The following is a 17,080-nucleotide window of genomic DNA, read 5'->3' on the forward strand; positions in this document are numbered from 1 at the left end:
TATAGACATAGTGAGTTTCTTCAGGAAGAAATTTTTGACATAGACATACATTTTGAACCATATTTGTCAAATTCTTTTAGAAATTTCATGGAATTTTCTTTTTCTGTTTGTTTTCACTCACCCTTTGGTCTAGTTGTTCACTGTGTGCATGTTTAAAATCAGTTTCCATAGTGACATCTGGTGGTGGTTTTGAAATCCCGGGGAATATGATTGGAATGATAAATATTTTTACTTAATAGCTACACATTTCCGGCTTCTTTCAAATTTTTCAGCTACTTAACAACTTTTTAAAAAATGCCTTCATTGTATTCTTAGGTTAGAAAGTCAGGCATTTATTTTTTCTGTAATGCTTCATTGAAGTAAAGGGTAATACTACTAGGTGGTACACATAGCAAGCATGTCTAAACTTGTCTCCTGTGCTCAAAATATACATCTTTACCATATTGCCCTGCTTTTGTATTATAATCTTCTAATAGGAAAGGTGTTTGATGTCCTTCTCCCTGGCTTTGGTCCTCTTTGCATCTGGTTGGAAAGATTTCTGTGAAAAGCCTCGGCTTTCCACTCCTGTCTTTTGACAGCTGGGCCTTACTGTCCTCTAGTTGTATACCATATTGCTATCTCAGAGAGTAAAAGAGGAATTAGAGAAGATGAGCAGAGGTGGCTGAGAAGGAAGGAAGCTGAAAGAGGGAGAGAGGTTTGAAGGTAGGAGGGAAAAGAGTTTATAGGTAGATGTTTATATATACCCAAATATGAAATACCATTTTGAGTATTGTTCAGGAAAAACGTCTGTATTTCTTGTTGATTTCTTTTTTTTTTTTTTACAGGAAAAGTGAATTTATAACCCAGTATACAAAAACATAATTATTGAAAGCTAATTGGCAATTATGGATTAAGAGAAGAAGGAGATGAGATAGAGTCTTGAAAATGAAGGCAGCAGTTTGTTTCACATCCAGTGATGATTAAAAGGCTTTAGTTTTATTTTTGTTTTTCTCTTTGTTAATTGTACTAATTAGAATTTTTCACAATGGAAACTTCAAATTGTTTCTTTTTATTGAATTAAGGTAATTGTTAAAGTTAGAAGAAATCCATCTCTAATCTATAAATGCTAGTTGCATCTTTAGGAAGGTCTGGTAAAAGGAGAATGATAAAATGTAGGAATAGCAACTTACAGTGACTTAAAGAATAAACATTGCTTTTAGTTAAGACTCTAGACGGTGGCCTTCAGGACTCCGGTAAAGAAGGGTTTAGAATCTGATGAACCTTTGACTAATGAGGTACATCCATCTGGATTCTAAACTCTGCAGAGTCCAGGAATTCATGAAATAGAAACATTGGGCAATGTACTCATTAATATTTATATTTTAGTTGCTAGTTAGTGCAGTCCTAGTTTTCTCCCATATTTGAATAGAATCACCTTGTTTTCCCTTTTAAAAACTTCAGTAATATCTAGAAATTATTTGAGACTCTTGAGAATCAACCTGAGTATGGCCAGGGGATCATACAAAAAAGTACGGGTGCTCCCCCAATTGCCCAATTGATAGGGAGAGCTTTCCTTGTCATCTTTTATCTGGACACTTACAGATCTGACTAAAAGCAGAATGAAAGGAGAAATAAGTAGCTGTTTTATCTATAATTATGAACCCCATAATATATTTGCATTTAGAATTTCGTTCTTCCCCTCACCTGAGACTAGAGAAAACTCTTGTGTATGAATGAGCATATTTATCTGAATGCTAAAATAGGAAGGTTGCCTTGTCTTTTCAGAGTTATCATATTAAGTTTTGTTTACAACACTTTTGTCCTATTAAGGATAGCACTGTCAGGGAATTTTGCTGGCACCCAAATCCAGAGATTTGTGGTATCTAAATTTGAACTTTGCCACTTACTGTGACCCAGGGAAGTTCCTCATCTCTTGAGTTTTTCTTAAGTGGAATGGGGTTAATAGCACCACAATGTAGGCAGGTTGGAAATAAAGATTAAATAAGACAATACATGTAAAACACTTAGAGTACCTGGCATATAGTGAACATTGAGAAAATTGTTTCTGTGGTTATTATATTTTTAAATGCCCATAATCACTTTTACAGGTACACACTTTTTAAAAGTGCAAAACATCATCAAGTATTTAGGATTATGACTAAAAGTTGGTGAAGAAAATCACCATGTATTTGTCTGCTTGACATTTGCTAGTGATCACTAGTCAAATGACTTTAACAGAGTTTTTAGGGAAGCAGCAGAACAGGAGGAGCATGTGCGCATTCATTCTGTTTTCCTTGAAGAAAGCATCCCAGAGCCCCAACTTCCTTTGGAATGAACACGATGAATAAGAGAAACTAGCAAATTATTTTCTCAGACCATAAACATAATTTTAGTAATTTCGTGAATGACTTGAGCATGCATAGATGATGTTTGGTACTGAGTTAAAGAGAAAACATATCTGAGCTTCTCTTTGTTTGCCACCTAAAGAGATGAGCTGCTTTTTCTTTAGTTCTGAGGCGTTGTTCCATATTTCTCGAAGTATTATATTGTTTTAAAGGATTCATTGAAGGCTGTAGTAAATAATTATAGTGCTTCAGAGTGGCTGTAAACACTCATCTTAGGATAGTTCAGTTTCTAGCATTTAATATAAGTGATTTTTTTCTGATATTAACAATCTTAATAAGCAAATGCTTAAATTTAAATAAAATAAATGAAACATGTTGACTATAGTTAATAACAGTGTATTGTATTGAATATTGCTAAAAGAGTAGGTACTAGTGTTCTCACCATGAGAAATGATAACTGTGTGGAGTAATACATATGCTTGATTGAGCCATTCCATAATGTATACATATTTCAAAACATGTTGTACCCAATAAGTATACATAATTTTTGTCAATTAAAAAAACAAAATTATAGATTTTTGGTTAAGTTAAATCCTGTTTTAATATCTGTTATTTTTCTTATATTATTTTGCATGGGATAGAAAAGGTCAGTGATCTCCAAGGATTTCTGAAGTTCAACTTGGTCTGAGATATTGAGCACTTTAAGTATCATTAGTTCAGAATGATCAGTCTGTGAGAAAAAATGTGGTATATTTGGGGAGCCAAAGGGCAAGATTACACCTTTTCAGCATACCCACTTTTAATCATATTGTCAGGAGGCAATTGTGGGATTAAGTAAGGTGTTCATAGGTCTCCATGGCTGGGCCAAAATGATACAGATACTCTAACCCTCTTAGTAGTAATCGCATGACTCCATCTCTTACTAGTTGACTAAAAAAAAAAATGAGTTTGGGTCTCAATTGAGGACTTTTTGTATCAACCCCAGTTAAGATATTTATGCATTGTGTTTATTCACTTAAGAAGTTGTGCTTTTTTGTACAAGGTGCTAAAAATACTAGTATTTGAGAAGGTTGACCCTTCTGCAATTTCTAGCATTAGCTAGAGAATTTATATTTTTATATCACACTAGTTCTTGGTAATTTAAAGAAATGGAAGAATTTGAGGACACAAGAGACAGTTTACTCTCTTTTCTTAACTACTTAAAAGGGGTGTGTAAGTCAGATAAAGATGTCTAGAGGAGTGTGCTCCCAATCTTTTTCCATAGACTGTGGCAGTGATCAAGTGAATACAGACTAGGGAGCAGGGCATAGTAGGCTGTGGGACTTGGATCTGAGCCATAGCTCTGGTTTTATCCTGATTTCTTGATTAACCTCTAGGAAAGTCAATACATCTCAAATAATCATAACTCTCATCTTTGGCAAAACAAAATACTGGCCTTTAGATGATCTCTTAGTGCGCATTTCATGAGGTTGTTTAGAGACTTAGATAATACTTTTTAAACTGCTCCATGTGGTGAGTGATACCTGATTCTAATGATAACATAGTTTTCTGTTGCACATTATGTAACACACATTGTTTAATCATTTCATATGTATAGTTCACTTAATCAGCCTATTAGGAATGTGCTGTTATCTCCATTGAATAGGAAAGGAAATTGAAGCACAGAGATGAAATAACTTGCTTAAGGTTGTGCAACTAAGAAGGACATGTAATAAATCGTTTGTAGGTTGACACTTTCCCAAAGTGGCATTTTTTGTTGTTCTTGGCATGACACCTCACATTTTTCTTCTTTTTCTGTAGGTGTCATAGAGACTTCAGATCGACTGGACCGTGAATCAACCTCCCATTACTGGCTAACAGTCTATGCAACTGATCAGGGTGTAGTGCCTCTTTCATCATTTATAGAGATCTACATAGAGGTTGAGGATGTCAACGATAATGCACCACAGACATCAGAGCCTGTCTATTATCCAGAGATAATGGAAAATTCTCCCAAGGATATACCTGTGGTCCAAATTGAGGCATTTGATCCAGATTCTAGCTCTGATGACAAGCTCACATACAAAATTACAAGTGGAAATCCACAAGGATTCTTTTCAATACATCCTAAAACAGGTATGTGTTAATACTGTTATGTGACATGTTTATGTGTATTCTCTCTTCGTGTTGAGGAAATTAAGAATTAACATTTATCTGTTGCACACTTTTCTTTGGTTTTGGTAAATCATTCTCTTTCAAATTATTCAAGACAAACCTTTATTATCAGCTGAAATTATTTCCAGATGTCTTTTTTTTTTAAACTTTGGAGTTTTATAAAGCTATTTTATGATATTTCTTAATAACAGACTTGACTTTGAGGCTAAAAACCAAATATTATTATCTCAGTAGTAGTTCCTGAATGAGTGTTGCAATTTTACAGCACATTATGTTACTGAGTATTTGAATTTTCTTTAATATTTTTTTAGTTGTTGATAGACTTGTTTTATTTATTTATATGCGGTGCTCAGAATTGAACCCAGTACCTCACACATGCTAGGCAAGTGCACTACTGCTGAGCCGCAGCCCCAGCTCCTTGAATTTTCATAATTCCCCTTTTTGTAAAGAATATTGGAAGAATTTATTTCAAAACTCACTAGTTTTTAAATATTGTTTTAAATTTTTCCTGTGGAGTAGTACCTTTAACTCTTTAGGCAGAAGGGGGTTAGGATTAAGCAGTTTTCAGATCAGAAATGGTTACTTCCTTGAAGAATTCCCTCTGACCTTTAACTCATAACTCTTCTCTTAAATATTTGTGACCTCCTGCTTAAGGGGATAGTTCTATGACCCCCAAGTACTCTTCCCAAATCCTTGTGAACTACAATCTTTGCTCTTTTACATTTGACAATGTATTTTGCTTTTTTTTTTTTCTTAGTTCTTAGGTCTCTTTTGTATTATTTCATAAGATATTCAAGGTGGTTATCATTTGGGTAGTAAAAAACTTAAGTTTTCATTTTTTGGATGAAAACTTCATATGTGAGGGTAGAACATTTTGATTTATTGATCATTTAAAATAACTATTATATGATATTTAGAGGATAGTTTATTTGGAGAAAAATAAATTATTGGCCTTGATGGAGTGTTGTATAGTTAGTACTTGCTGGTAACATTTAATAAACAGAAAAACTTTGAAGAGCAAGATTTATATACCTCTAGCTTGCCTTTGTTTATCCTATATTATATTACTCTAGGGTAATTGGCCTGTCCAGTTACTGGATTGTGTATTTGAAATGTCAGGGAAATAATACACAAACATCAAAATTAAGGAAGTAGCATCCTTCTGTTCCTTGCCCGTCTTCATTATCCACCTCCCCCTCTTTAGTTTCATTCTTATTTCTTATTTTCTTTTCAACTTAAAAGGAATCAATTCTTAAGGTGGAAAGAAGGCCAAGTTTAAGACCTCTGTAGCAAATGCTAGTTGAAAGATCCTGATAGAGATCATCTATGTATATAGTATTTTGTCTCTTGAAAAGTATGTTAAAATGTTAGTTTGTAAACTTATCAGCATATTTCAATCTGATATTTGTAAACACTTTTTTTATTATTAAAAGTAAACATAAGTTTCAGAACTATTTAAAAGTATTATATATGTTTTGCTTTGGAGCAATTATCTTCTAGCCCTTTGGGCAGATTCTAGTATGTTCCTTTAACAGAGTTTGGATTCTTAGAAAATGATAATTGATTATTAAGCCTCTTTGAGCCTTATTGGAATTTAATTATATAAAAGTGAAATTTTCAGGATCTGAAGAGTTTTTCTATAGGGAAGCATTGGGAGTAGAGTCAGGACCATAAGCCCAAGAAAAAAGGCTGGAATTAAGACTAGAACCTGCCAAGCTTGAAACAGCCCTTGTAAATGATTAATAAAAGGCTTGTTTTAACAGTGTGGTTGTATGTTTTTACTGCACAGACGGTAACTAAGTTCATTCTCTCTCTCTCTCTCTCTCTCTCTCTTTTTTTTTTTTTTGGTGAAAAAGATCTAAGAACTAAGAGCTAAAATTTTAGAAGGCCTTGTTAGAAAAAAGAAGAAAGTTAGAAGTTTAGAAGAATTTTGGAGGAGGAATTCAGGGTCCAGAAAGTATGCCTGGAAGGAGGTGGTGGTTACAGCGTTGAGAGGGAGAATCTAGAAATAAAAGCTTTGAAATGATAATTCAGGAATGTGTAACCATCCCTATTTTAAAATTATTTGATGAATTCAACTTACAAAAATATTTCCAAATTTTTATGTCTTCTGTCTCTCTTTTTTAGATTAAGTCTCCTTCAAAAAGACAAGGGAGCAAGGACTAAATGTCCTTTTGATTATTTGAGCAAATACTATAGGTTGGGGTATCATTTATATCAGGAGAAGGAGAAGAAAGAAACTTAAGGGAATTGTATAGATTACAGTTATTGTGGGGAGCCTTGAAACTTGGGTTATTTATCTGCCTGGCCTCTGAAATAATATCACTACTGTAGTGTTATGTCTTGTTGTAGAACCCTGATTGATATGCTGTTGCTACTCCTGTTAAGGCTCGACAATTCTTCAGAGGTCTGTGGAGACTTCTGCACTCTTCCATACCTTCAGCAAGAATAACCTCTCTGAGAATTCAAACCATCTCTTACCCACTGGGTGGGAAGAACATGGATCCTGCTGGCAGGATAGCAGGAGAAAATTCATCTACATATACTGAGAGGTTTTATATTTTTATGACTTGAAGGCAGATATTAGTGGAGAATATATTTAGTACACAGAAATATTTGTTATGAATCATTTTGTAAACGATGTGTTTAGTAAAGAAGTCTAATCTTTGCACAAATCACCTAGTCTCTAAAGATCAAAAAAAAAAAATACCCATATTTTAGCATGGGCATTATTAGAAAATACAGTACATACGGCTTCAGGAGATCTGTTTTAAAATGATCTGTTCCCCCAACTCAGCAGAAAATTTAAGCAGATTCTTAGGGTCCAAAGCCTCGATGCCTCATCTTCCTCAAAACCTTTAAAGCTGACAATTTTAGTAGATTATTTGTAATAGAGGAGTAAAATGGGCTAGTTTGTGGAAAGTGATGAAAGACAGACTGGTAGAAGTCCGTTGTGATTTACTGACCCAAACCCAACCTGGAGACCTGTAGTCATGTTACTTAATAATTAATGCCTGAGCGAGAAAATCACTGGGCTGGAAATCCAGAGATCTAGGCCACAGTAAAAGACTTTTCTTCTGGTATCTTGGGAAAATGGACTTCAGGTCCTTAGATATTGTGATTAGTGATGAGCATTCTGTGTTTCTGTGTGCAGAGTACTTAAGAGTCATTTTTAGAAAAACTGCCATAGCTGCTTGGCATGGTGTCACATGCCTGTAATCCCAGTGACTTTTGAGCCTGAGGCAAGAAAATTGCAGGTTCCATCTCAAGTTCAATCATAAGTTCCTGTCTCAAAATTAAGAAAAGAAAGGACTGGGACTGAGGATGTAGCTCAGTGGTAAGATATCCCTGAGTTCAATCTCTGGTACCAAAAAAATAAAAAAGAAAGAAAAGAAGAGGTGCTCACCTCTTCCTCTTATTTCTGTTACAGATATTCTATCAAGATTTTGGTTAGATTTATGGATTTATGCATTTCCCTTAGATAAACAAGCTTGATAGAATAGGTAAACTTGCTTCTTGATAGTAAAGATGAATTTGGGACCCCTGTGATTATCAAATGACCAGCAGACTAGAGAAAACTAAATCATCATCAGGTGTTTACTGAGCTTTGTCTTTGAATATAACACCTTGAAAAGTGTTTTGGAAGAATGTGATCTACTAAAGTCCAAGTAGCACAGTAAATAGTGGGTACAAGATACTGTGCATGGGCAAACTCACTGATGTGTTGGGAGTAATTAGGAAAACAAGTCCCCTTGGAAATGCTTTTGGGCTGATTTTAAATGTGGTGAAAGTAGATTGATGGAGACGAGGTAGAGGATGTTTCTCCTGTTGGTGACAATGTGAAGGAGGGTGATAGAAACTGAAAGATGTGGCTACACTTGAATGCCAGAATAAGGTTCTACAGCTGTGTGTTACTTTTTATAAATAGTCACTTATTTTTGAGAGTCTTCCAGCAGTCCTTAGAACATTTTGTGTAAATTTAATTACCTTGGTGAAAGTCATTTTGGAAAAAAGGAGAAAATCTCCCCAACACCTTTTTTACTTTTATTACATATGCTCAAATGTTTTAAAAAATAAAACAGATAACCTTCTTAAATTTTGCTTCAATGATTTTCTGAATTTTAGGCCTCAAGTGACAAGTCTGAATGGATTTTTAAATGCCTTTTTTTTTTTTTTTTTTTTTTTTATCTTTGACTCAAGAGTTTTTGTGCTTAATTATGGTGCCAGGAGCTGTCCTTCCACATCTCATGTACTTCTACTGTTTACAAGTAGGGTGGTGATGTTTTTTTTTCCCCAGGGTACACAGGAAAGACTTAATCCATTCTCCTTTTCTGATACATACCTTTTTGTTAGCATAAACTTTTATGACTTTTTTTTTGTTGGTTTGTTTGGTTATGCTCAATATCAGTTAGGGAAAATTTGCTTCTTTTACTGTAAATTGTGCTTTTGCTCAAGGTAAGAGAGAGACAAGAGCATAGAGTGTTATATTGTTTGGGTCTTCACAGACCCAGCTCCTGCAAGCAAAAGCGTCACAGCCTTGTGGTATGTCAAGGACACAGAGAATAAAGGGAGCCCAGAACAAAAAGGACTAGTGTAAATTTTACAGACTTCATTTTGTGCAGTAACCTCAGGAAACTGACACCTCCCCACAAAATGCCCTTTTAGTTAAAGTTATCAATTTGAACTTTGAGGAGCGATAAGCAACTTGTAATTGTCAGATAATTTTGAAGGTTACTGTTAGGCACATGCATTCTTTAGAAAAGATCACAGTCTTATTCTCATGTTTTTGTGCTTGGTATTTTCCAGGTTTTTGATACAAAGCAAATAATAGTCTTTATATTTCAAAAGATTATTTGAAGGAATAGTTGACGGTCAATTGCATATATTTAATGTTTGTTTTGACATATCTGTACACATGGAAAACCATCACCACAATCCACCAGTGAACTTATCCATCTCTCCCACAAGTTTTCCAAGCTTCTGACTTACCCAGAAGTGTGCTTTTATATATAAACTCATCAACCCTAAGCCCATATTCAGCCACTTCTTTTATTGTGCTCAGCCACTATCACTTTGCCCAGATCTTTCCAGGGGCCAGGTTCCTGACAACTAAGAACAGCCTCTATGCTCCAGGCCTGTTGAAATTATTCAAAGTAGCCAATCCCAAACCATGGATGCTATCTTGTCTTACCTTTTCTGTAGAAACCACAATAAAAATTCTTGCCCATGCTTTCATATAATAATTGCTTGTTAAGCTGATGTTATTTCCAAGGTACCACAAAATGTGACACTTGTAAATAACACTAGATGTTTATATTTAGTTTCATTGACCGTGTACTTCAGGAGTCAGTTTTTATTATCAAGGGCCCCATAGTACCTTCAGCTTTGTAGGCCATACAGTCTGTCACAGCTAATCAGCTCTGTAATTCTAGCATGGAAGCTGCCATAGGTGGGGCTGGGGATGTGGCTCAAGCGGTAGCGCGCTCGCCTGGCATGCATGCGGCCTGGGTTCGATCCTCAGCACCACATACCAACAAAGAGGTTGTGTCCGCCGAGAACTAAAAAATAAATATTAAAAAAAAAAAGCTGCCATAGGTGATGTGGAAATGAATGAGCATAACTGTGTTCCAATAAAACTGTATTTATAGACATTGAAATTGCAATTTTGTATACTTTCCATGTATCACAAAAGACTTTTTTTAATCATTTGAAAATGTAAAAGCCTCTTAGCTTGCAATCCATATGAGATCAGCAATAGTTTCCTGGTTTCTAATAATCTTGAGTATTTATTAGAGTCCTTAGTTAAATTACTAAGTTTTCTTCATGAGGGGGCAACTATTTGATATTTCTGAAGTAATAATTGATTTTTTTATTGCTGTAAGCAATAATGCATAGAAAACATGATCTGTAATTTGCTTCTACTTTCTAGAATATTCATTGCCAAAATTGAAAACTCAAGATTTAGCACATTGATCGTATAGACTATTGGAAGTTGATGTTAAACTGATAGTCTGCTTTGAGAAATAACTATCCCATTAGAAGACAGAATATTTCTAAATTTTGAGATTTTATACTTTTTTGTGTGTTTGTGCTGGTATATCCTGTTTAAAGTAATTCAGAGCAACAAATACCAGCTCATATAGTTGGCTTTGTATATTTACCAATTTTTTACTATTTCTTACATCATTTTTTTCATTCCCTCCCTTATCCTGGGTTGAGTTGTTCATGCTCAAATTACTAATTTAGAGGACAACAATATACAGTGGACTGGTGTATTTACTATAGAACTATTTTATTTTAGAAATAAAAATGTGATTGTTTGATTTAAGAAATGTGATTTGATTTCAAATAGATTTGGTAGAAATACATAGTGTATATATAGTAATTCCCTAAGCATGATAAAATCAGAAACTGTTACAATAGCTAGTAGTATTGGGTACTCATCCATGTTCTAGTCCTGTATCACTTTACAACTGTTTTTTTGTGAATCAGAGTAAGTGGTATTTTATTGTGGCTGGAATGGAGACTGAACAAAGTGCAATAGGAAATAACTGCAGCTGCAAACAACTTCCAAGGGTTTCCTGTAACATTTGATAGCCTCAAAGGAAGGAAGTGAAGGGCCAGTCAAGTTACAATGGCAGGAATTCATTTTAAAAAAAGTAATAAAGTTTACCTATTTGTAGTTTTTACCAATACAAGTAGTACAGTTTTTTAAAGAAGGAATTTTTCATACCTGTTCCTCATACTAATTTTTATTTTATAGTGAAATGTGTTATTCCTAAAGCTAAAAGAAGTCTGATTTTTATTCTGTACATACATGTTGGTGATGTTTCTCCTCTCAAAATGTTTCCATTGAATCTAGGATAATTAATTAATTGCATTAATTCTAGGATAAATGTTATCCAGGAATTCTGAGTTTTTAAATATGTTGCTGAATATCATTTACCAAAATTATATTTTAAGATCTAGCAATTAAGTGCTTAAGTGAAATTAGCTTTTTATGTCAGTATGATGTTGACCTTAGGTACCTTCCCCTTCTTTGTGTCCCTGCTATAACTGACACTTATAGGAATGCTGAAGTCAGTTCCCTATAAATGGAGTTCGACTTTTGATCTTACATTTTAATACCCTCAATTTTCAACAAGTAACAGCTAGTAAGAGAATGAAAACCAGAAGAGAAGTCAGTGACACTAGCAGCTTCTTGCTCAGCTATTTCCCGTGTGACTTTCTCAGCCATTTCCTGTGTGACTTTAGAATGGTCACTTGATTTGTTTTATTAGTGTTTTCCGAGGAGCTCTAAAAGTTTGAACTAAATGAATTCTGAGCTGCTTTCCAGCCTTGACAATCTATGAATAGAATTCCATTTTTTGGCTCCAAGCCTAATCCTGCCGGCACCAGTACCGCAGTGACAAACAATAGCTGCTCAGATGGCTGCAGCTGCCAAAAGAGCTCTTGACAATCTGTGGTTAAATTCGGTCGGTGGAACAGCACCTAAATAAAGACAGTGCAATGCTGCGGAGTATCTCTGAGGTCATAGTGAAAGGCTAAGAACTTGGATGTGGAGTGATAATTGTAAGAGTAAAGTTGAACCTTTGCTCAGATCCTTTATGGCAATCTATGTTTTCAGGATGGTGAGTGGCAAGAAGGGATGCCCCTGCCTCCTTTCCACTCTCTCCAGGTCAGCTCTGACTTCAGTGTTGGCTCTAGTCTTGGCTGTATTTTGTGAGGCTCCAGTCTTGGCTCAAGTCCTTATTAAGGCCAGGAACTTTCCTCAGCCATTTATTGTGTCCACTCCACTATAGAACTAAGCATAATGCTGAGTGTGTGGTTGCTGCTTAATGCTTGTTTTCCACTTGACTGATAAAAGATTTGAAAAATTAGCAAATTTGAGTGATTTTCCTTTTTACATGTCTTGAGTCTTGAATCTGAACAAATGAAACACTGTGCTTGGTTCAGGTCTTGTTTATCCACTCTTTGCCTGTGTGATACCCTCCATCTACCCTCTGTGCAGTTCTCAGGGTGTCAGCTGTGATCTCTGTAAAGTGCAATAAATAGCCTTGTTCTATGGCCCTTTTCATTTTACTAAAGCTGATTTGGTACATATCTGCAGACTAGACTGTTCCTTGGAAAAAGTGTTTATAGTAATGGACTACATGGACTCCTAAAGTTGTCTCCTGTGTCTGTGTTTCATAGTACCTTGTTTTACTTGAGTACTTCATTTTAAAAATTCATTACTAATTCTATTGCCCTCTGGTTTTCTTACATTTGGATAGTCCCTATAGTTTTTTGATAGCTTAACTAACTCAAAGCATAGTCTATTTCAGTAGTACATCATAGAAATTTTTGAAAAATATATATTCAGGACCCCAGGTTTGAAATACATATCTCATAAAGTTCTCAAGACAATTTGAATTCTAACTCCTTTGTTTATTTTAATAGTTGATGCTAGCTTTTCCTATCGTAGGCATTTTACTATTTTTTTCTGTAGCCTCTGTGTTAGGGGAGCAAGGGATATAGCTAAAATAGTTTTGGCAAATGCCAGGTGAGCACACAAATTTTTTTCTGACTAAAGAGAATAGTTTATTGGGCATTCTTGATTAATTTTGCTGTATCCTTTATGTTGCTTATTAAGCTAACTTTTGAGACCAGAGAGAAATCGTTTTGGTTTATTCAGATTAAAAGGATCTTTCCTGTTTTGGTCTTTGGTTGAAATCACTTTATAATTGAGACTTCATATTTCTTAGGCATTAAGCTTGCATTTATAATTAGAATTATTGAAAAATATTTAAACATAGAGCAAGAAAGAGTATGAGAAATAATATGTTCAAAGAACTGATAAATAAGTTGTGGTGGCTGGGGTTGTATGTAGCTCATTGGTAGAGCACAAATAAAGTGAAAAATCCATTGGCAACCAAAAAAAAAAAAAAAACCAAATAATTTGTGGCATGTTTTATATTTTGGTAATTTTTAAAAAAAACTCAACAAATCCAAACTCATCAAATTGCATAAATTAAATGTATAGTTTTTTTATGTACTCATTATACCTCGTAAAGCTGTTAACCTTTATTTTTTAAAGTATATTAGTTTCCTAAAGGCTAAATTAACAAATCATCACAAACTGTGTGCCTTGAAACAATAGAAGTTTATTCACTCACAGTCCTGAAGCCTGAAATTAAGGTCAGCAGGATCACTCTCCCTCTGAAACCCAGTCTCCAGGCACTTCTTGGCTTATGACAGTCTATGGCTCTGTCTTCACAAGGCCCTCTTTCCTGTGTCTCTCTGTCTCAAATCCCCTCCACCTTTCTCTCCAAAGGACACTGGTGGCTGTTGAATTTAGAGCCCAGGATGATCTCATTTGAGGTCCTTTACTTGGTTACATCTTCAGAGACTTTTGTTCCAAATAAGGTCAGATTTACAGGTTCCAGAATAGACATGTCTGTTGGTAAGAGTCTACCATTCAACCTATCACAAAAATTATTTCCAAAATTTGGGAAATCTGCTATACATGGAATTTTATGTAGCCATTTAGATGATTTCCTGTTATGTCAGAGAGACTTCATTTCATTTAACTTATGTTCTAACAGGTTTTAATGATTTGGACTGTAGTTGCAAGTTTGTCAAGAAGATTCTGGAAGATGTTTTAGGCTTTAAGAAGTATTTTAAGTGCAGATGGAATCTTAAGGTAGCCGTTTCCGGCCACTTCTTTGAAGTATTTTCTGCTATGTTAATTATGGTTCTTAAGTGGTGTTTATCTCTCATACATCTGTAGTCTTGTTATATTTCTCTGTATTTCAAGTGGTATTTTAAAGATATAGATAATATACTTTGTACCAGATACAGCCAATAATAATTATTACAATGACTGAAACCAAAAACCATTAAAGCAAGAGGGAGCGGGTTTTTAAAAATTTCTGTTACACACTTCAAGAAGATTATGATGGGATGGAGCTCTAGATCACCTGGAAACTTTTGTGTGGTTGTACAGACTGGCTCCTCATGAATGCAGATTGTGATTTGGAGGCTCTGGCATAGAAGTGGGAAGGTCGAAGTTGGTTTAGCCCTACGTGTCTCATGATTCTGATATGCACTTCTGGTTGAAGACAGCTAGAGCAATAAAGAGATTTCTGAATACTTTTTTTCTTTTTCCTTTGGTGTAAGAACTCTACTCTGCCTCCTTCTCTACTGTTAACTGTGGCCTTCCAGAATTTAACTTTCCTCAGCCGCATTTTCTCATGTTAAAATGTAAGATTTGGGCTACAGGATTTTAAAAGACCCTCTGGCTCTAGTAAACTTTGTTTTTATAGAGAGAGGGTATTTTAGAATGTATGATACATTTCATTAAAAAGTTCACTTCAACTTAAAAACATTAGAAAAAGCTGTAAAAGATATACCACTGAATTCTAAGCTTCTGATTTTTAATATCTATAACCATATATTTTAGGCTTTTAAAACATCATTTATTTAAGATTTTTCAGTCAAGTAAAAAATGGTATTTCTGTATGTTTCTGCTCTTAATTCCTCCCACCCTGTGTTGGGGAAGGAACATGCTAGACAGGCATTACACCCCTGAGCTCCATTCACAAACCCTGTTCTCAGCTTTAAAATATTTTAATGTTTAAATTTCTTTAAGTAATGCACTCATTAAAAATTTAATGATTACCACACTAAAGAAGTGTTATAAAGTAAAAAGTTGAAGCATCCTTTCCAGTTTCCTCTTTTCCATCTCTTCTTTGGCCTCATGTTCTCTGTCTCAGGAGTAACCAGATATAATAATTTGTAGTTTAACTGGTAAAAATTACATAAACATTCTGTGTATATACATTACATGTATACATATACACATTTTACACCAACATCTTGCCTTTTTGGTTTTTGTAGTATTTCTAGTCTAAAAGTTGTTGAAGCAATTTAAATTTTATAGTCTGCTCACTGGTGCGTTACAGGTGTTTCATTTTAATTTTTCATAATGTCACTAATTCTTAAAATGCTTAACCCTTAGCTGGTTCGTGGGAAATGTGCAAATAGTGTTGGTTAAAAAAGTGAAATATGAGAGATTAGTTTAATACTCTTCTCTACCTTTTAGGTACAAGGGTGTTTCTTTAAGTTATATGCCTTTGAGGAGAGGAGCTATGTCTTAGGCTTTTATATATCTCCAGGAGTGACATTTTGGGGGAAGACATTCAGGAAAATAAGTTGAATAATAGTGCAGACTGAACAAGTGAGTTAAGTTGAGCTAGTGAATATTAGGAAAACATCATTATTATTTATGAGTATTCATTTAATTTATTAATGTTTATTTCTTAGCAAGAGATCACCAGAAGCAATACACACATACACACACAAAAACTGGTAGAATAATGATTTTTTCAAAAGTCATTATTGAACAGTCTCTTGATTTTTAGACCTTAGATGAGGTTGTAAACGAACCATGTTTCTTCAGCTTCAGCTGAGCATGGTGAGATGGAGACTATGGGAATGTGAGGAAAGGATTTGGCAAAGCAGTATCAGCACACCTAAATCCTAAAAGTGTTGCATTTCTTACCATTTAAGTTTAAGACAGTTTTTGCACAATTTGGATGGGTTTTTTTTTGGCGGGGGGGTGGGGTGGGTGGGTGGGTACTGGGGGTTGAACTCAGGGACACTCGAACACTGAGCTACATCCCCAGCCCTATTTTCTATTTTATTTAGAGACAGGGTCTCACTGAGCTGCTTAGTGCCTCGCTGTTGCTGAGGCTGGCTTTGAACTCCAAATTTTCCTCCCTCAGCCTCCTGAGTCGCTGGGATTACAGCTGTGCACCACCACACTCAGTGGGCAGAATTTGGATTTTGATAAAAATTTATTTGCTGTTGAATTATTCCTTCAGATTTTAGCCACAGAACATAACCTTTTATGTTTTGTTTCTTAGATACTTCTACTACAGGTCACAAGCACTTGCTCTGTCATTGCAGTTGGACTTTAATCCTACTAAGAAATTCTGATCTTTCCTCCTCTAGCTGCCATTTTGTAAATGCAGTGCTATTTTTCAAATCTTTTTTTTTTTTTTTTCTTTTTAATAGAATCAGGGCCTTCATTTCCTGCCTGGTTTCTCTTCATGTGGGCTTTAGACTCTGGTGGTCTGGGTTTGTTGAACTCCCAACTTTCTAAGTAATCTTGAGTAAGCAACTTAATCTCTCTGATCCTGTAAAAATGGAGATACCGCACAGTATTTGGTCATTCAATAAGCCCAGAAACCATTAGAGATGAGGTCATTTGATGTATTATTTAACTTTTGCTTTATAATACAACATCCCAAAACATTAGTGACTTCAAACAATGATTATTGTTTAGTTTAGGCTTCTGCTGGGCAGTCCTGGCTTTAACCAGGCTTGGCTGATCTCTCATACAATGGTGGTCAGTTGGTTGGATGCCTTGGGGCTGGCTGATCATGGGTGGCTTCACTCAAATATTGGATGGCTGCTTGGTTGTCTGCGGGAGCAGCAGGGAGGATTAGATTACATGTCTCAATATCCTCCCAAATTCAAACTTTCTTGAAACACAGAGCCCTCAGCAAGAGCCCTTATTCTCTATGTGCACCCCTACACTGTCCTGTATTAGTGTTTCT

The 17,080-nt window shown here is 35.1% G+C and overlaps 1 protein-coding gene across 6 annotated transcripts in view; it reads left to right on the top strand.

Moving 5' to 3' along the window:
• The window catches only part of FAT1 (FAT atypical cadherin 1), a 125,846-nt gene that overhangs the window by 53,349 nt on the left and 55,417 nt on the right, over positions 1-17,080 (top strand). For all 6 annotated transcript variants that reach the window (XM_081269388.1, XM_081269387.1, XM_081269392.1 and 3 more), the window contains exon 3: positions 4,125-4,439. In XM_081269388.1, coding sequence (XP_081125514.1) covers positions 4,125-4,439 — 315 coding nt within the window. The remainder of the gene's footprint in view (positions 1-4,124; positions 4,440-17,080) is intronic.

Source organism: Spermophilus citellus (assembly GCF_964194105.1).
Source record: "Spermophilus citellus genome assembly, chromosome: 16".
Lineage (NCBI taxonomy): Eukaryota > Metazoa > Chordata > Mammalia > Rodentia > Sciuridae > Spermophilus > Spermophilus citellus.